Source organism: Hydractinia symbiolongicarpus, chromosome 12 (assembly GCF_029227915.1).
Source record: "Hydractinia symbiolongicarpus strain clone_291-10 chromosome 12, HSymV2.1, whole genome shotgun sequence".
Classification (NCBI taxonomy): Eukaryota; Metazoa; Cnidaria; class Hydrozoa; order Anthoathecata; family Hydractiniidae; genus Hydractinia; species Hydractinia symbiolongicarpus.
This window is the reverse complement of record NC_079886.1, coordinates 19462588-19482051: the sequence shown is the minus strand read 5'-3', so window position 1 is coordinate 19482051 and position 19464 is coordinate 19462588. Positions and strand designations below refer to the sequence as shown.

The following is a 19464-nucleotide window of genomic DNA, read 5'->3' as shown; positions in this document are numbered from 1 at the left end:
AGTATAATCACACAGGCTTTTTGTCACAAGATATTCGCGTAAACATAAAAATCTTTCTGTTATTTTCGCTAGTGTAGCAGGTTGATTGACACCGTGTTTACGGAACTTAAAACCGAATCTCCACTGGACGATATTCGCGACGATTTTTGTGACAAAAAGTAAAAACTAATTCAACTTTTCGACAAGAAAAAAAATGCGACGAATTAAATTTGAGTATTGATGACGATCGTCGTAAAAAGCGCCCTGTGAAGATTCGCCTTAAAGCTGTTGCACAAAAGAATCTTCGGTAAGGAGTGTCAAGTATACCTTTTATCGGACAGGATACTGATTTTCTATCCCATCTTAATGAAATTTAGAGTAATGATTTTTCAGTGTATTTGGTTTCATGTACCAAAGAGCGCTGCCTTAGCTATGCAAATCTTGATTCTCTCACATTTTTTATTTTTAGAAGCTAGAGATTTATCACTTTTGTTGAATAAGATTACATGGCCGGCGCACCAATTAAAAAAATTATTGTGTGTTCTTAATGTTCAACCCATACCTGTCATCCTCTTCTCAGTAAAAAAGACTGGAAAGGAGATTGTATTATGTTCTTGTCTTTCTTTCATGTAATAGTTAATCTTTAAATATTCTGGAGATCAAAGCTGCCATTTTGACTCTGACCACAATTAAAGTTTTTGCATAATTACTTCAGTTGTTCTTATTTTTACGTTGCTAGGAGGAATTCAAAAAGGACAATCTTGTTACCACGGTGACAAAATACTTAAACTTAATAAAGTGTATTATTTCATCTATTTTATATTATACATAATAAAAAATTAGCCTTATCTTTATATTTGATTAATGTCATTTTAACTTGGTAAGCTTGGTTTCTGTTTGTGACATGTTTTACAGTAAACAGTAACTCAGAAGTTTGAAATCATTAATATCTGTTTTTATGAATCGAACAAACAAATATGAGGTCAACCACTCCGGAGAAATTCGCATGGAGAAGTTTGTCAATAGTTGTAAATACTGGTTCGGTCTTGTGACAGCGTTATACTATGGTGGTACCATTGTTTGTTTGTCTCTCTTTCATGATGAATCCGCATCTGGTTTACCGAGAAATAGAAGGCAGTTATATAAGGCACTAACAAGACAAAAAGGATTTCTACATAGTCTAATGAAACACGGTGTGCTTTCTCTTGAAGAATGGGATACCATTTTTACAAAGGAAGAGGAAACCAATTCGGAAAATTTTGATCTCGGATTACTTATGGCATTGCTTCAAGCTCTGATTCTTCCCGAACCTAAAAACGGCTGGATGGATCCGGACCCATCAGACATCAGTTACTCTGCTTTTTTAGTCAAACTGAGATTTATGAAGGACAAACTGACCATGATGAAGGACCCTCATGACATGAGTTCGTCAGATTTTCGTTACTACTGGGACGAGCTTTGTGAAATTTTAAATGCATTAGGATTTGACCTGACCAAGATTTACCATCTTTATCGTGCAACGAAACATGAGACATTTCACATCAGCACTCATCATGCATACAAGTTCCAGCATTCTCTTGATGCGTCTAAAAAGATCTACATTCATAAAACATTAGCCGATTTGAAAAGTTTTTATTCACGGCACTTATCAAACGTTTGCACTGTCCTGAGCGTGGTCAAACACTCTAAGATAGAAAGGATTGAAGAAGAATGCTTGAAACAAAAAAAACCACTGGCCGAATTGGAAAACTCATTAGATCACCTACGTTATTCAGATTATAAACACGCGCAGAAGTTTTTAACGCAATGCACCAAGGTACACCAGGCAGTCAAGACAAATGAAGATGCACTCGATATCCTGATAGCAAAATACAACGAAAATTTAGAAAAGGAAGAAGAAAAGTTGAGGAAAAGAGGAGATGATGATGAAGATATGAACATGCGAAAGAGAAGCAACACTTTTAGTAAATATTCTTTAGAAATATTTTTGTATATTTTCTCCCTCAACTTTACTTTTGTTGTTATAGTGGCCATAACAACGGTCTCGATAACCTCAGTCTGAAAGACATGTTTTCTCTTGGAACGTTAAGCAGAATTTATAATAAGTGAATTAGCATATAACTACAGGAATCTGATCAGTAATTTCATATCTTCGTTTGTTTAGCTCTCAAGAAGGCAGCCGTTGTTGGTTGGTTGCGAAGAAACACATTACGTAGTCTGAATCCAAGACGAAGGACCTCGCTGCACCAAACATCTGCACCTCCTGAGGAACAAACTGTGGTTGATTTGGGAAATTATTAAATCAGTGATTGTTTTTTTTTTTGGTTAATTTCAGTTGATAAACAATGACATTGTGTATGCCATAATTACAGGTGATACCAACATATCTCTATGTACTTTTAAATGAAGTACATATATACTCCTGCATTAAATTTTTTTTTGTATATGTTAATTTATTTGTTTAAATAGGCGAACTAGCAAAAAGTATTCTACAACGACCACTTACCCTATGTATGCAGCGAGCGCATATTGTTAGATGCTTTGTCTACTTCTGTTTCCATGATGGTAGACGTTGTGAGAAAATCTATACATCTCTGGCATTTTTTTTCCGTAATGTGATGTTTGTTGCATCATAGTGAATTTTAATATCTCTTTTTAACTGTATCTCCAAAGCGTCAACACAACCCCAGGGCTTGGTTGTTTTTGTACTGGGTTTTATTGGAATATATAAAAAGTCCTGGGAAACAAGTTTATGTATTAGAATATTTTAAAACCACAACCACAATTTTTTTGTACAAATGGCAGACGCAGCAAAAAAAAAACATTTGTCATAACCCACACATAATACACGTTTCCCGAATTTTTTTGTCTTTTTTTTTGACTAACAAGTTGTCCAGCATTTTACCCACCACTTTTAGAAGCAATGAAAAATACAACAGACACGCTATAAAATATTATGGATTTTATAGTCGACATCTATTAACATAAAAAGTTCTATCGGTTTTATCACTTTCATGGAAACGCAAGTTATGCAAGAAAATGTCACAAAAGATGTTACACAAATTTGTAGTTGTTTTTTTTATTGTTAACTTTTTAATAGTTTCTTATATATAGTTGTTATTTTTATAGTTGTTGGCTCAGTTTAAAAAACATTCCTACCTTTTCCTCTGAATAGTTGAATGTAAATATTAGTAACTGTAGAATTAAAATACTCTAAAAAATTTTTTCCTTCTTTCTTTAACTTTTTATTCACTACAGGCTTCACCAACATTCCATCCAACATTTTTTCCCATGTTGAATGAAAAAATGCATGTTGGATGAAGCAAAATTTAAAGTTTGTGGGACTGGTTTTAAAAACATTCGAACGAACTCGTCGATTCAGACGATGAAAAACCAACATGCGGAAAAACAAGAGAGTGGATAAAGAGGATGGGACAAAATGGATATTTTAGTAATATCATTAAAGAAATGAAGATCGAAGACAGATTCGGATTTAGGGAAATGTTTCGGATGGATGTGGGGGATTTCGATTTCCTCTTTAATTAAATATCCCATCTAATATCACCGGGCCAGATGAGCAACTGTGGTGGACACAGACATTTCATGGCAGAAAAAAGACTCGCCCTTACTCTTCGTTTTCTTGCGACAGGAGAATCGTTTCAACTACTTCACCTCCAGTTCAGAATTTCTTTGAATGCAGTATCCTATATAATAAGGGTGTTGCAAGGCTTTGGTGGATAAATTGATGAAAAGTACCACCAAACCAATCCAACATGAAAATTCACGCAACTCAGTTAGAGAATTCTTTTGATCTTGCCGAAAATGTTGGATGAAATCAAACTTCATCCAACATCGTCCAACACTATTTTTCTCTTCTTTTTCGAAAATTTCAATTGTTTTCAAAGTTTTGAAGTGACTCAAACCAGTCCAACATTTCATCCAACATCACAAAAATTGCATGTTGGATGAAGTGTTGGACTGGTTTGCCCCCGACTTACTAAATATTAAAAAGCAACTAAGTATTACCACCGATAAAAGGTTCGCTTTCACAACTGTTCTTCTTGCTGCAAAGGTACGAAAATAATGCGCAGAAGATCATTTACATATTCCTCTGTGCTAAGCAGCACAAGTGTCCACAAACGTTTTTCGGAAAGGATAAAACAACAATTGAGTTTGGCATAGTTAGGATATTCGGTAAGGCTCCATCGTATCAAGCATTGCTGATTTCATATAGTTTTTTCCATGTAAGGATGCAAAGCCACAAGTGTTTACAAACATTTTTTGGAAAGGATAAAACAATATTAAGTGCATGGCGACTATTGCCCTAACGACCTCCAGTGGTCTGGAGTGCGGGTTTAAAACTCGTAGCCGATGAAATTTGGAGTGGATCTATTTCACCTTTGGGGCGTTACAAGAAGAACGTGATTGACATTTTGCATCTGGAATTCCGCAGTTGTAAGGTGTCTGAGTGTCTCATTTCCACCTTCAACGTATCCCAATTAGCCTGTATCGACATGTAGTTTGTTACTTCGTTGTATAAATTTTTTGTAAACGAAGTTTTCATGACAATTTGCTGACTCCATTTCTCCTTAAAAAATGGTTAAAATACAATCCCACGCATCTGCAAATATAAACTTTTTATCATATTAACTTTGGTGTATTGAATGTTATATGGCATAGTGAATCGTACGTTCAAACCTTATCTACTGAGTATCAATTTTTAGGTGCTGCAGAAATTCTTTTGTAATAAACTCGTCTCTCTTTACTTCTCTTCATAATACACCTTTCCCAAATTTCATAAATTATAATAATTATGAGGTCGTCCGAAGTTTTATAATGGTTCTGTGCGCTTCAAATAAGGATATTCAGGTAGAATATTAAATTATCATGACAAAAATTAATTTTTCAGGGTAATATTCTACTCTGGTTGGTTTTTATTTACATTTAAAGGAAATAATTACTTTTAAAACGAGGCTATTCTTGCAAAGGTCGGCTATATGAACGGCTTGACCGTAACTTTCAGCTGGGAATTGATTCAGTAAATTAATAGAAACATTTGTGAAATTAGTTAAATTGTTCAACCTTTTGCTAAGGAAATTTGGGATAAAATCGTTTTTAATATCGACAGCTTTAATTGAGTTTGGCATAGTTAGGTAATTCGGGAGAAGTCTATCGTATTAAGCATTCCTAATTTCATATGTTTTTTTTCATGTAAAAATGCAAGGCCACAAGTGTTTACAACCGTTCTTTGGAAAGGATAAAACAATGTTAAGTGCTTGCCACTATCGCCCTAACAACCTCCAGTGGTCTGGAGTGCGGGTTTAAAACTCGTAGCCGATGAAAGTTGGAGTGGATCTATTCCACCTTTGGGGCGTTACAAGAAGAACTTGATAAACCATTTGCATCTTGAACTCCGCAGTTGTAAGATGTCTGAGTGATTCAATCCCACCTTCAGGGTGTCACAATTAGCCTACTTCGACCTTTAGTTTGTTACTTCTTTGTATAAATTTTTTATAAACGAAATTTTCATGACAATTTGCTGATTCCATTTCTCTTCAAAAAAGGTTAAATACAATCCCACGCATCTGCAAATATGAATTTTTTATCTTATTAACTGTGGTGTATTGAATATCATATGGGCTAGTCAATCGTACGTTCGAACATTTTCTACTGAGTATCACTTTTCTGGTGCTGCAGAAATTCTTTTGTAATAATCTCATCACTCTTTATTTTTCTCCATAATACACCTTTCCCGAATTTCATAAGTTATAACAATCATGAGGTCATCCGGAATTTTATAATGGCTCTGTGCACTTCAAATACGGATATTGAGGTAGAATATGAAATTATCATGACAAAATTAAGTTTTTAAAGTAATGTAATATTTTGGTTTGGTTTTACTTAGATTTGAAGGAAATAAATACTTTTAAAACGAGGCTATTCTTGCAAAGGTCGGTTATATAAGGGGTTTAATGGTAACTTGCAGCTCGGAATTGAGTCACTAAACTAATAAAAACATTTAAGAAATTAGGTAAATTGTTCTATCTTTTGCTAAGGAAATTAGGGATAAAAATCGTTTTTAATATTGACTGCTTTAATTGAGTTTGGCATAGTTAGGAAATTCGGGAGAGCTCCATCGTATCAAGCATTGCTGATTTCATATAATATTTATCCATGTAAAGGTGCAAAGCCACAAGTGTTTACAAACGCTTTTGAAAAGGATAAAACAATGTTAAGTGCGTGACAACTACTGCCCTAACGACCTCCAGTAGTCTGGAGTGCGGGCTTCAAACCCGTAGCCGATGAAAGTCGGAGTGGTTCAATTCCACCTTTGGGGCGTTACAAGAAAATCGTGATTGACAATTTGCATCTTGAACTCCGCAGTTGTAAGATGTCTGACTGATTCATTTTCACATGCAGGGTGTCACAATTAGCCTTTTTCGACCATTAGTTTGTTACTTCTTTGTATAAATTTTTTATAAACGAAGTGTTCATGACAATTTGCTGATTCCATTTCTCCTTAAAAATTGTTAAAATACAATCCCACGCATCTGCAAATATAAACTTTTTTATCTTATTAACTGTGGTGTATTGAATGTTATATGGGCTAGTCAATCGTACGTTCGAACCTTTTCTACTGAGTATCACTTTTTACGCGCTGCAGAAATTCTTTTGTAATAATCTCATCACTCTTTATTTTTCTCCATAATACACCTTTCCCGAATTTCATAAGTTATAACAATCATGAGGTCATCCGAAATTTTATAATGGCTCTGTGCACTTCAAATACGGATATTGAGGTAGAATATGAAATTATCATGACAAAAATTAAGGTTTAGCGTAAAGTAATATTGTGGTTGGATTTTATTTAGATTTGAAGGAAATAATTAATTTAAAAACGAGGCTATTCTTGCAAAGGTCTGTTATATAAAAGGTTTAATGGTAACTTTCAGCTCGTAATTGAGTCACTAAACTAACAAAAACATTTACAAAATTAGGTAAATTTTTCTATCTTTTGCTAAGGAAATTAGGGATAAAAATCGTTTTTAATATTGACTGCTTTAATTGAGTTTGGCATAGTTAGGAAATTCGGGAGAGCTCTATCGAATCAAGCATTGCTGATTTCATATAACATTTATCCATGTAAAGGTGAAAAGCCACAAGTGTTTACAAACGTTTTTAGGAAAGGATAAAACAATATTAAGTGCGTGACAAGTAATGCCCTAACAACCTCCAGTGGTCTGAAGTGCGGGCTTCAAACCCGTAGCCGATGAAAGTCGGAGTGGTTCAATTCCACCTTTGGGGCGTTACAAGAAAATCGTGATTGGCAATTTGCATCTTGAACTCCGCAGTTGTAACATGTCTGACTGATTCAATTCCACCTTCAGGGTGTCACAATTAGCCTTCTTCGACCATTAGTTTGTTACTTCGTTGTATAAATTTTTTGTAAACGAAGTTTTCATGACAATTTGCTGACTCCATTTCTCCTTAAAAAATGGTTAAAATACAATCCCACGCATCTGCAAATATAAACTTCTTTATCATATTAACTTTGCTGTATTGAATGTTATGTGGGCTAGTCAATCGTACGTTCGAACATTTTCTACTGAGTATCACTTTTCTGGTGCTGCAGAAATTCTTTTGTAATAATCTCATCACTCTTTATTTTTCTCCATAATACACCTTTCCCGAATTTCATAAATTATAACAAGTATGAGGTCATCCGAAATTTTATAATGGCTCTGTGCACTTCAAATAAGGATATTCAAGTAGAATATTAAATTATCATGACAAAAATTAAGGTTTAGCGTAATGTAATATTGTGGTTGGATTTTATTTAGATTTGAAGGAAATAAGTAATTTAAAAAACGAGGCTATTATTGCAAAGGTATATATAAAAGGTTTAATGGTAACTTTCAGCTCGGAATTGAGTCACTAAAGTAATAGAAATGTTTACGAAATTAGGTAAATTGTTCTACCTTTTGCTAAGGAAATTAGGGATAAAAATCGTTTTTAAAATCGACTGCTTTAATTGAGTTTGGCATAGTTAGGTAATTCGGGAGAAGTCATCGTATCAGGCATTGCTGATTTCTTATAATTTTTTTTCATGCAAAATTGGAAGGCCACAAGTGTTTACAAACGTTTTTTGGAAAGGATGAAACAATATTAAGTGCTTGACAACTAATGCCCTAACGACCTCCAGTGGTCTGGAGTGCGGGCTTCAAACCCGTAGCCGATGAAAGTCGGAGTGGTTCAATTCCACCTTTGGGGCGTTACAAAGAAAACTTGATTGACATTTTGCATCTTGAATCCCGCAGTTTTAAGATGTCTGAGTGATTCAATTCCACCTTCAGGGTGTCACAATTAGCCTTCTTCGACCATTAGTTTGTTACTTCTTTGTATAAATTTTTTATAAACGAAATTTTCATGACAATTTTCTGATTCCATTTCTCTTCAAAAAAGGTTAAATACAATCCCACGCATCTGCAAATATGAATTTTTTATCTTATTAACTGTGGTGTATTGAATATCATATGGGCTAGTCAATCGTACGTTCGAACATTTTCTACTGAGTATCACTTTTTTGGTGCTGCAGAAATTCTTTTGCAATAATCTCATCACTCTTTATTTTTCTCCATAATACACCTTTCCCGAATTTCATAAATTATAACAACCATGAGGTCATCCGAAACTTTATAATGGGTCTGTGCACTTAAAATACGGATATTGAGGTAGAATATTAAATTATCATGACAAAAATTAAGTTTTTAGAGTAATGTAATATTTTGGTTGGGTTTTATTTAGATTTGAAGGAAATAATTACTTTTAGAACGAGGCTATTCTTGCAAAGGTCGGTTATATAAAAGGTTTAAATGTAACTTTCAGCTCTGAAATGAGTCACTAAACTAATAGAAACATTTACGAAAGTAGGTAAATTGTTCTACCTTTTGCTAAGGAAATTAGGGATAAAAATCGTTTTTAATATTGACTGCTTTAATTGAGTTTGGCATAGTTAGGAAATTCGGGAGAGCTCCATCGTATCAAGCATTGCTGATTTCATATAATATTTATCCATGTAAAGGTGCAAAGCCACAAGTGTTTACAAACGCTTTTTGAAAAGGATAAAACAATATTAAGTGCATGACAGCTACTGCCCTAACGACCTCCAGTGGTCTGGAGTGCGGGCTTCAAACCCGTAGCCGATGAAAGTCGGAGTGGTTCAATTCCACCTTTGGGGCATTACAAGAAAATCGTGATTGGCAATTTGCATCTTGAACTCCGCAATTGTAACATGTCTGACTGATTCAATTCCACCTTCAGGGTGTCACAATTAGCCTTCTTTGACCATTAGTTTGTTACTTCGTTCTATAAATTTTTTGTAAACGAAGTTTTCATGACAATTTGCTGACTCCATTTCTCCTTAAAAAATGGTTAAAATACAATCCCACGCATCTGCAAATATGAATTTTTTATCTTATTAACTGTGGTGTATTGAATATCATATGGGCTAGTCAATCGTACGTTCGAACATTTTCTACTGAGTATCACTTTTCTGGTGCTGCAGAAATTCTTTTGTAATAATCTCATCACTCTTTATTTTTCTCCATAATACACCTATCCCGAATTTCATAGATTATAACAAGTATGAGGTCATCCAAAGTTTTATAATGGCTCTGTGCGCTTCAAATGAGGACATTCAGGTAGAATATGAAATTATCATGACAAAAGTTAAGTTTTTAAAGTAATGTAATATTTTGGTTTGGTTTTACTTAGATTTGAAGGAAATAAATACTTTTAAAACGAGGCTATTCTTGCAAAGGTCGGTTATATAAGGGGTTTAATGGTAACTTTCAGCTCGGAATTGAGTCACTAAACTATTAAAAACATTTACGAAATTAATTAAATTGTTCTATCTTTTGCTAAGGAAATTAGGGATAAAAATCGTTTTTAATATTGACTGCTTTAATCGAGTTGGGCATAGTTAGGAAATTCGGGAGAGCTCCATCGTATCAAGCATTGCTGATTTCATATAATATTTATCAATGTAAAGGTGCAAAGTCACAAGTGTTTACAAACGCTTTTTAGAAAGGATAAAACAATATTAAGTGCATGACAACTACTGCCCTAACGACCTCCAGTGGTCTGGAGTGCGGGCTTCAAACCCGTAGCCGATGAAAGTCGGAGTGGTTCAATTCCACCTTTGGGGCGTTACAAGAAAATCGTGATTGGCAATTTGCATCTTGAACTCCGCAGTTGTAACATGTCTGACTGATTCAATTCCACCTTCAGTGTGTCACAATTAGCCTTCTTCAACCATTAGTTTGTTACTTCGTTGTATAAATTTTTTGTAAACGAAGTTTTCATGACAATTTGCTGAATCCATTTCTCCTTAAAAAATGGTTAAAATACAATCCCACGCATCTGCAAATATAAACTTCTTTATCATATTAACTTTGTTGTATTGAATGTTATATGGGATAGTCAATCGTACGTTCGAACATTTTCTACTGAGTATCACTTTTTGGTGCTGCAGAAATTCTTTTGTAATAATCTCATCACTCTTTATTTTTCTCCATAATACACCTTTCCCGAATTTCATAAATTATAACAACCATGAGGTCATCCGAAATTTTATAATGGGTCTGTGCACTTAAAATACGGATATTGAGGTAGAATATTAAATTATCATGACAAAAATTAAGTTTTTAGAGTAATGTAATATTTTGGTTGGGTTTTATTTAGATTTGAAGGAAATAATTACTTTTAGAACGAGGCTATTCTTGCAAAGGTCGGTTATATAAAAGGTTTAAATGTAACTTTCAGCTCTGAAATGAGTCACTAAACTAATAGAAACATTTACGAAAGTAGGTAAATTGTTCTACCTTTTGCTAAGGAAATTAGGGATAAAAATCGTTTTTAATATTGACTGCTTTAATTGAGTTTGGCATAGTTAGGAAATTCGGGAGAGCTCCATCGTATCAAGCATTGCTGATTTCATATAATATTTATCCATGTAAAGGTGCAAAGCCACAAGTGTTTACAAACGCTTTTGAAAAGGATAAAACAATGTTAAGTGCGTGACAACTACTGCCCTAACGACCTCCAGTAGTCTGGAGTGCGGGCTTCAAACCCGTAGCCGATGAAAGTCGGAGTGGTTCAATTCCACCTTTGGGGCGTTACAAGAAAATCGTGATTGACAATTTGCATCTTGAACTCCGCAGTTGTAAGATGTCTGACTGATTCATTTTCACATGCAGGGTGTCACAATTAGCCTTTTTCGACCATTAGTTTGTTACTTCTTTGTATAAATTTTTTATAAACGAAGTGTTCATGACAATTTGCTGATTCCATTTCTCCTTAAAAATTGTTAAAATACAATCCCACGCATCTGCAAATATAAACTTTTTTATCTTATTAACTGTGGTGTATTGAATGTTATATGGGCTAGTCAATCGTACGTTCGAACCTTTTCTACTGAGTATCACATTTTACGCGCTGCAGAAATTTTTTTGTAATAATCTCATCACTCTTTATTTTTCTCCATAATACACCTTTCCCGAATTTCATAAATTATAACAACCATGAGGTCATCCGAAATTTTATAATGGGTCTGTGCACTTAAAATACGGATATTGAGGTAGAATATTAAATTATCATGACAAAAATTAAGTTTTTAGAGTAATGTAATATTTTGGTTGGGTTTTATTTAGATTTGAAGGAAATAATTACTTTTAGAACGAGGCTATTCTTGCAAAGGTCGGTTATATAAAAGGTTTAAATGTAACTTTCAGCTCTGAAATGAGTCACTAAATTAATAGAAACATTTACGAAAGTAGGTAAATTGTTCTACCTTTTGCTAAGGAAATTAGGGATAAAAATCGTTGTTAAAATCGACTGCTTTAATTGTGTTTGGCATAGTTAGGAAATTCGGTAAAGTTCTATCGTATCAAGCATTGCTGATTTCATATAATTTTTTTTCATGTAAAAATGCAAAGCCACAAGTGTTTACAAACGTTTTTAGGAAAGGATAAAACAATATTAAGTGCTTGACAACTAATGCCCTAACGACCTCCAGTGGTCTGGAGTGCGGGCTTCAACCCCGTAGCCGATGAAAGTCGGAGTGGTTCAATTCCACCTTTGGGGCGTTACAAGAAAATCGTGATTGGCAATTTGCATCTTGAACTCCGCAGTTGTAACATGTCTGACTGATTCAATTCCACCTTCAGGGTGTCACAATTAGCCTTCTTTGACCATTAGTTTGTTACTTCTTTGTATAAATTTTTATAAATGAAGTTTTCATGACAATTTGCTGATTCCATTTCTCCTTAAAAAATGTTAAAATACAATCCCACGCATCTGCAAATATAAACTTCTTTTATCTTATTAACTGTGGTGTATTGAATGTTATATGGGATAGTCAATCGTACGTTCGAACCTTTTCTACTGAGTGTCACTTTTTACGCGCTGCAGAAATTTTTTTGTAATAATCTCATCACTCTTTATTTTTCTCCATAATACACCTTTCCCGATTTTAATAGTTATAATAACTATGAGGTCATCCCAAATTTTATAATGCTTCTGGGCGCTTCAAATATAAAGATATTCAGGTAGAATATTAAATTTTCATGACAAAAATTAGGTTTTTAGAGTATTATAATTTTCTGGTTGGTTTATATTTAGATTTGAAAGAAATCATTATTTTTAAAACGAGGCTATTCTTGCAACGCTTGGCCATATAAAGGGTTTGACCGTACCTCAGAGCTTGGAATTGAGTCACTCAACGAACAGAAACATTTGCAAAATGAGGTAAATAGTTCTATCTTTTGCTAAGGAAATTAAGGAAAAAATCGTTTTTAATATTGACTGCTTTAATTGAGTTTGACATAGTTAGGAAATTCGGTAAAGCTCTATCGTATCAAGCATTGCTGATATCATATAATTTTTTTCATGTAAAAATGCAAAACCACAAGTGTTTACAAACGTTTTTAGGAAAGGATAAAACAATATTAAGTGCATGACAACTAATCCCCTAACGACCTCCAGTGGTCTGGAGTGCGGGCTTCAAACCCGTAGCCGATGAAAGTCGGAGTGGTTCAATTCCACCTTTGGGACGTTGCAAGAAAATCGTGATTGACAATTTGCATCTTGAATTCCGCAGTTGTAAGATGTCTGACTGATTCAATTTCACCTTCAGGGTGTCACAATTAGCCTTCTTCGACCATTAGTTTCTTACTTCTTTGTATAAATTTTTTATAAACGAAGTTTTCATGACAATTTGCTGATTCCATTCCTCCTTAAAAAATGTTAAAATACAATCCCACGCATCTGCAAATATAAACTTTTTTATCTTATTAACTGTGGTGTATTGAATGTTATAGGGGCTAGTCAATCGTACGTTCGAACCTTTTCTACTGAGTATCACTTTTTACGCGCTGCAGAAATTTTTTTGAAATAATCTCATCACTCTTTATTTTTCTCCATAATACACCTATCCCGAATTTCATAAATTATAACAAGTATGAGGTCATCCGAAGTTTTATAATAGCTCTGTGCGCTTCAAATGAGGATGTTCAGGTAGAATATGAAATTATCATGACAAAAGTTAAGTTTTTAAAGTAATGTAATATTTTGGTTTGGTTTTACTTAGATTTGAAGGAAATAAATACTTTTAAAACGAGGCTATTCTTGCAAAGGTCGGTTATATAAGGGGTTTAATGGTAACTTTCAGCTTGGAATTGAGTCACTATACTAATAAAAACATTTACGAAGTTAGGTAAATTGTTCTACCTTTTGCTAAGGAAATTAGGGATAAAAATCATTTTTAAAATCGATTGCTTTAATTGTGTTTGGCATAGTTAGGAAATTCGGTAAAGTTCTATCGTATCAAGCATTGCTGATTTCATATAATTTTTTTTCATGTAAAAATGCAAAGCCACAAGTGTTTACAAACGTTTTTAGGAGAGGATAAAACAATATTAAGTGTTTGTCAACTAATGCCCTAACGACCTCCAGTGGTCTGGAGTGCGGGCTTCAAACCCGTAGCCGATGAAAGTCGGAGTGGTTCAATTCCACCTTTGGGGCGTTACAAGAAAATCGTGATTGGCAATTTGCATCTTGAACTCCGCAGTTGTAACATGTATGACTGATTCAATTCCACCTTCAGGGTGTCACAATTAGCCTTCTTCGACCATTAGTTTGTTACTTCTTTGTATAAATTTTTATAAATGAAGTTTTCATGACAATTTGCTGATTCCATTTCTCCTTAAAAAATGTTAAAATACAATCCCACGCATCTGCAAATATAAATTTTTTTTATCTTATTAACTGTGGTGTATTGAATGTTATATGGGCTAGTCAATCGTACGTTCGAACCTTTTCTACTGAGTGTCACTTTTTACGCGCTGCAGAAATTTTTTTGTAATAATCTCATCACTCTTTATTTTTCTCCATAATGCACCTTTCCCGATTTTAATAATTATAATAACTATGAGGTCATCCCAAATTTTATAATGCTTCTGGGCGCTTCAAATAAAGATATTCAAGTAGAATATTAAATTTTCATGACAAAAATTAGGTTTTTAGAGTATTATAATTTTCTGGTTGGTTTATATTTAGATTTGAAAGAAATCATTTTTTTTAAAACGAGGCTATTCTTGCAACGCTTGGCCATATAAAGGGTTTGACCGTACCTCTGAGCTTGGAATTGAGTCACTCAACGAACAGAAACATTTGCAAAATGAGGTAAATAGTTCTATCTTTTGCTAAGGAAATTTGGGAAAAAATCGTTTTTAATATTGACTGCTTTAATTGAGTTTGACATAGTTAGGAAATTCGGTAAAGCTCTATCGTATCAAGCATTGCTGATATCATATAATTTTTTTCATGTAAAAATGCAAAGCCACAAGTGTTTACAAACGTTTTTAGGAAAGGATAAAACAATATTAAGTGCTTGACAACTAATCCCCTAACGACCTCCAGTGGTCTGGAGTGCGGGCTTCAAACCCGTAGCCGATGAAAGTCGGAGTGGTTCAATTCCACCTTTGGGACGTTGCAAGAAAATCGTGATGACAATTTGCATCTTGAATTCCGCAGTTGTAAGATGTCTAACTGATTCAATTTCACCTTCAGGGTGTCACAATTAGACCATTAGTTTGTTACTTCTTTGTATAAATTTTTTATAAATGAAGTTTTCATGACAATTTGCTGATTCCATTCCTCCTTAAAAAATGTTAAAATACAATCCCACGCATCTGCAAATATAAACTTTTTTATCTTATTAACTGTGGTGTATTGAATGTTATATGGGCTAGAAAATCGTACGTTCGAACCTTTTCCACTGAGTATCACTTTTTACGCGCTGCAGAAATTTTTTTGTAATAATCTCATCACTCTTTATTTTTCTCCATAATACACCTTTCCCGATTTTAATAATTATTACAAGTATGAGGTCATCCGAAGTTTTATAATGGCTCTGTGCGCTTCAAATGAGGATATTCAGGTAGAATATGAAATTATCATGACAAAAGTTAAGTTTTTAAAGTAATGTAATATTTTGGTTTGGTTTTACTTAGATTTGAAGGAAATAAATACTTTTAAAACGAGGCTATTCTTGCAAAAGTCGGTTATATAAGGGGTTTAATGGTAACTTTTAGCTCGGAATTGAGTCACAAAAGTAATAGAAATGTTTACGAAATTAGGTAAATTGTTATACCATTTGTCAAGGAAATTAGGGATAAAAATCGTTTTTAAAATCGACTGCTTTAATTGAGTTTGGCATAGTTAGGTAATTCGGGAGAAGTCATCGTATCAGGCATTGCTGATTTCTTTTAATTTTTTTTCATGTAAAATTGCAAGGCCACAAGTGTTTACAAACGTTTTTAGGAAAGGATGAAACAATATTAAGTGCGTGACAACTAATGCCCTAACGACCTCCAGTGGTCTGGAGTGCGGGCTTCAAGCCCGTAGCCGATGAAAGTCGGAGTGGTTCAATTCCACCTTTGGAGCGTTACAAGAAAATCGTGATTGACAATTTGCATCTTGAACTCCGCAGTTGTAAGATGTCTGACTGATTCAATTCCACATGCAGGGTGTCACAATTAGCCTTTTTCGACCATTAGTTTGTTACTTCTTTGTATAAATTTTTTATAAACGAAGTGTTCATGACAATTTGCTGATTCCATTTCTCCTTAAAAATTGTTAAAATACAATCCCACGCATCTGCAAATATAAACTTTTTTATCTTATTAACTGTGGTGTATTGAATGTTATATGGGCTAGTCAATCGTACGTTCGAACCTTTTCTACTGAGTATCACATTTTACGCGCTGCAGAAATTTTTTTGTAATAATCTCATCACTCTTTATTTTTCTCCATAATACACCTATCCCGAATTTCATAAATTATAACAAGTATGAGGTCATCCGAAGTTTTATAATGGCTCTGTGCGCTTCAAATGAGGATATTCAGGTAGAATATGAATTTATCATGACAAAAGTTAAGTTTTTAAAGTAATATAATATTTTGGTTTGGTTTTACTTAGATTTGAAGGAAATAAATAGTTTTAAAACGAGGCTATTCTTGCAAAGGTCGGTTATATAAAGGGTTTAATGGTAACTTTCAGCTCGGAATTGAGTCACTAAACTATTAAAAACATTTACAAAATTAATTAAATTGTTCTATCTTTTGCTAAGGAAATTAGGGATAAAAATCGTTTTTAATATTGACTGCTTTAATCGAGTTTGGCATAGTTAGGAAATTCGGGAGAGCTCCATCGTATCAAGTATTGCTGATTTCATATAATATTTATCCATGTAAAGGTGCAAAGTCACAAGTGTTTACAAACGCTTTTTGGAAAGGTAAAACAATATTAAGTGCATGACAACTACTGCCCTAACGACCTCCAGTGGTCTGGAGTGCGGGTTTCAAACCCGTAGCCTATGAAAGTCGGAGTGGTTCAATTCCACCTTTGGGGCGTTACAAGAAAATCGTGATTGGCAATTTGCATCTCGAACTCTGCAGTTGTAACATGTCTGACTGATTCAATTCCACCTTCAGGGTGTCACAATTAGCCTTCTTCGACCATTAATTTGTTACTTCGTTGTATAAATTTTTTGTAAACGAAGTTTTCATGACAATTTGCTGACTCCATTTCTCCTTAAAAAATGGTTAAAATACAATCCCACGCATCTGCAAATATAAACTTCTTTATCTTATTAACTTTGCTGTATTGAATGTTATATGGGATAGTCAATCGTACGTTCGAACATTTTCTACTGAGTATCACTTTTTTAGTGCTACAGAAATTCTTTTGTAATAATCTCATCACTCTTTATTTTTCTCCATAATACACCTATCCCGAATTTCATAAATTATAACAACCATGAGGTCATCCGAAATTTTATAATGGGTCTGTGCACTTAAAATACGGATATTGAGGTAGAATATTAAATTATCATGACAAAAATTAAGTTTTTAGAGTAATGTAATATTTTGGTTGGGTTTTATTTAGATTTGAAGGAAATAATTACTTTTAGAACGAGGCTATTCTTGCAAAGGTCGGTTATATAAAAGGTTTAAATGTAACTTTCAGCTCTGAAATGAGTCACTAAACTAATAGAAACATTTACGAAAGTAGGTAAATTGTTCTACCTTTTGCTAAGGAAATTAGGGATAAAAATCGTTGTTAAAATCGACTGCTTTAATTGAGTTTGGCATAGTTAGGAAATTCGGTAAAGTTCTATCGTATCAAGCATTGCTGATTTCATATAATTTTTTTTCATGTAAAAATGCAAAGCCACAAGTGTTTACAAACGTTTTTAGGAAAGGATAAAACAATATTAAGTGCTTGACAACTAATGCCCTAACGACCTCCAGTGGTCTGGAGTGCGGGCTTCAAACCCGTAGCCGATGAAAGTCGGAGTGGTTCAATTCCACCTTTGGGGCGTTGCAAGAAAATCGTGATTGACAATTTGCATCTTGAATTCCGCAGTTGTAAGATGTCTGACTTATTCAATTTCACCTTCAGGGTGTCACAATTAGCCTTCTTCGACCATTAGTTTCTTACTTCTTTGTATAAATTTTTTATAAACGAAGTTTTCATGACAATTTGCTGATTCCATTCCTCCTTAAAAAATGTTAAAATACAATCCCACGCATCTGCAAATATAAACTTTTTTATCTTATTAACTGTGGTGTATTGAATGTTATATGGGCTAGTCAATCGTACGTTCGAACCTTTTCTACTGAGTATCACTTTTTACGCGCTGCAGAAATTCTTTTGTAATAATCTCATCACTCTTTATTTTTCTCCATAATACACCTTTCCCGAATTTCATAAGTTATAACAATCATGAGGTCATCCGAAATTTTATAATGGCTCTGTGCACTTCAAATAAGGATATTCAAGTAGAATATTAAATTATCATGACAAAAATTAAGGTTTAGCGTAATGTAACATTGTGGTTGGATTTTACTTAGATTTGAAGGAAATAAATACTTTTAAAACGAGGCTATTCTTGCAAAGGTCGGTTATTTAAGGGGTTTAATGGTAACTTTCAGCTGGGAATTGAGTCACTAAATTATTAAAAACATTTACGAAATTAATTAAATTGTTCTATCTTTTGCTAAGGAAATTAGGGATAAAAATCGTTTTTAATATTGACTGCTTTAATCGATTTTGGCATAGTTAGGAAATTCAGGAGAGCTCCATCGTATCAAGCATTGCTGACTTCATATAATATTTATCCATGTAAAGGTGCAAAGTCACAAGTGTTTACAAACGCTTTTTGGAAAGGATAAAATAATATTAAGTGCATGACAACTACTGCCCTAACGACCTCCAGTGGTCTGGAGTGCGGGCTTCAAACCCGTAGCCGATGAAAGTCGGAGTGGTTCAATTCCATTTTTGGGGCGTTACAAGAAAATCGTGATTGGCAATTTGCATCTTGAACTCCGCAGTTGTAACATGTCTGACTGATTCAATTCCACCTTCAGGGTGTCACAATTAGCCTTCTTTGACCATTAGTTTGTTACTTCTTTGTATAAATTTTTATAAATGAAGTTTTCATGACAATTTGCTGATTCCATTTCTCCTTAAAAAATGTTAAAATACAATCCCACACATCTGCAAATATAAACTTCTTTTATCTTATTAACTGTGGTGTATTGAATGTTATATGGGCTAGTCAATCGTACGTTCGAACCTTTTCTACTGAGTGTCACTTTTTACGCGCTGCAGAAATTTTTTTGTAATAATCTCATCACTCTGTATTTTTCTCCATAATGCACCTTTCCCGATTTTAATAGTTATAATAACTATGAGGTCATCCCAAATTTTATAATGCTTCTGGGCGCTTCAAATATAAAGATATTCAGGTAGAATATTAAATTTTCATGACAAAAATTAGGTTTTTAGAGTATTATAATTTTCTGGTTGGTTTATATTTAGATTTGAAAGAAATCATTATTTTTAAAACGAGGCTATTC

General features: G+C 33.8%; 1 protein-coding gene and 12 non-coding genes across 13 annotated transcripts; all 13 read left to right on the top strand.

Annotated features, from left to right (window-relative positions):
• The first annotated feature begins 700 nt into the window (after positions 1-700).
• LOC130622486 (uncharacterized) lies at positions 701-3205 on the top strand. The gene is made up of 2 exons (XM_057437942.1): positions 701-1943; positions 2144-3205. Exons 1-2 carry the CDS (start codon positions 938-940, stop codon positions 2278-2280), a joined length of 1143 nt encoding a protein of 380 aa, XP_057293925.1. The 5' UTR covers positions 701-937; the 3' UTR covers positions 2281-3205.
• Positions 3206-6231: 3026 nt separating this feature from the next.
• On the top strand, positions 6232-6318 carry Trnastop-uca (transfer RNA opal suppressor (anticodon UCA)). Its single transcript has one exon. It is a non-coding gene; the product is annotated as a tRNA-Sec (tRNA).
• An 881-nt stretch (positions 6319-7199) lies between these two features.
• On the top strand, positions 7200-7286 carry Trnastop-uca (transfer RNA opal suppressor (anticodon UCA)). The gene has a single exon. It is a non-coding gene; the product is annotated as a tRNA-Sec (tRNA).
• Positions 7287-8165: 879 nt separating this feature from the next.
• Trnastop-uca (transfer RNA opal suppressor (anticodon UCA)) lies at positions 8166-8252 on the top strand. The gene has a single exon. It is a non-coding gene; the product is annotated as a tRNA-Sec (tRNA).
• Positions 8253-9132: 880 nt separating this feature from the next.
• On the top strand, positions 9133-9219 carry Trnastop-uca (transfer RNA opal suppressor (anticodon UCA)). Its single transcript has one exon. It is a non-coding gene; the product is annotated as a tRNA-Sec (tRNA).
• Positions 9220-10101: 882 nt separating this feature from the next.
• Trnastop-uca (transfer RNA opal suppressor (anticodon UCA)) lies at positions 10102-10188 on the top strand. Its single transcript has one exon. It is a non-coding gene; the product is annotated as a tRNA-Sec (tRNA).
• Positions 10189-11069: 881 nt separating this feature from the next.
• On the top strand, positions 11070-11156 carry Trnastop-uca (transfer RNA opal suppressor (anticodon UCA)). Its single transcript has one exon. It is a non-coding gene; the product is annotated as a tRNA-Sec (tRNA).
• An 882-nt stretch (positions 11157-12038) lies between these two features.
• On the top strand, positions 12039-12125 carry Trnastop-uca (transfer RNA opal suppressor (anticodon UCA)). The gene has a single exon. It is a non-coding gene; the product is annotated as a tRNA-Sec (tRNA).
• Positions 12126-13975: 1850 nt separating this feature from the next.
• Positions 13976-14062, top strand: Trnastop-uca (transfer RNA opal suppressor (anticodon UCA)). The gene has a single exon. It is a non-coding gene; the product is annotated as a tRNA-Sec (tRNA).
• A 1836-nt stretch (positions 14063-15898) lies between these two features.
• Positions 15899-15985, top strand: Trnastop-uca (transfer RNA opal suppressor (anticodon UCA)). Its single transcript has one exon. It is a non-coding gene; the product is annotated as a tRNA-Sec (tRNA).
• An 881-nt stretch (positions 15986-16866) lies between these two features.
• Trnastop-uca (transfer RNA opal suppressor (anticodon UCA)) lies at positions 16867-16953 on the top strand. The gene has a single exon. It is a non-coding gene; the product is annotated as a tRNA-Sec (tRNA).
• Positions 16954-17836: 883 nt separating this feature from the next.
• On the top strand, positions 17837-17923 carry Trnastop-uca (transfer RNA opal suppressor (anticodon UCA)). Its single transcript has one exon. It is a non-coding gene; the product is annotated as a tRNA-Sec (tRNA).
• Positions 17924-18804: 881 nt separating this feature from the next.
• Trnastop-uca (transfer RNA opal suppressor (anticodon UCA)) lies at positions 18805-18891 on the top strand. Its single transcript has one exon. It is a non-coding gene; the product is annotated as a tRNA-Sec (tRNA).
• The last annotated feature ends 573 nt before the right edge of the window (positions 18892-19464 follow it).

Bases quoted from the DNA above. Each gene is read 5' to 3' on its own strand.
- LOC130622486 (XM_057437942.1), top strand. From the start codon at position 938: ATGAATCGAACAAACAAATATGAGGTCAACCACTCCGGAGAAATTCGC. The intron at 1,944-2,143 runs GTAAATATTCTT...TCGTTTGTTTAG, and splicing joins AAAGAGAAGCAACACTTTTA to CTCTCAAGAAGGCAGCCGTT.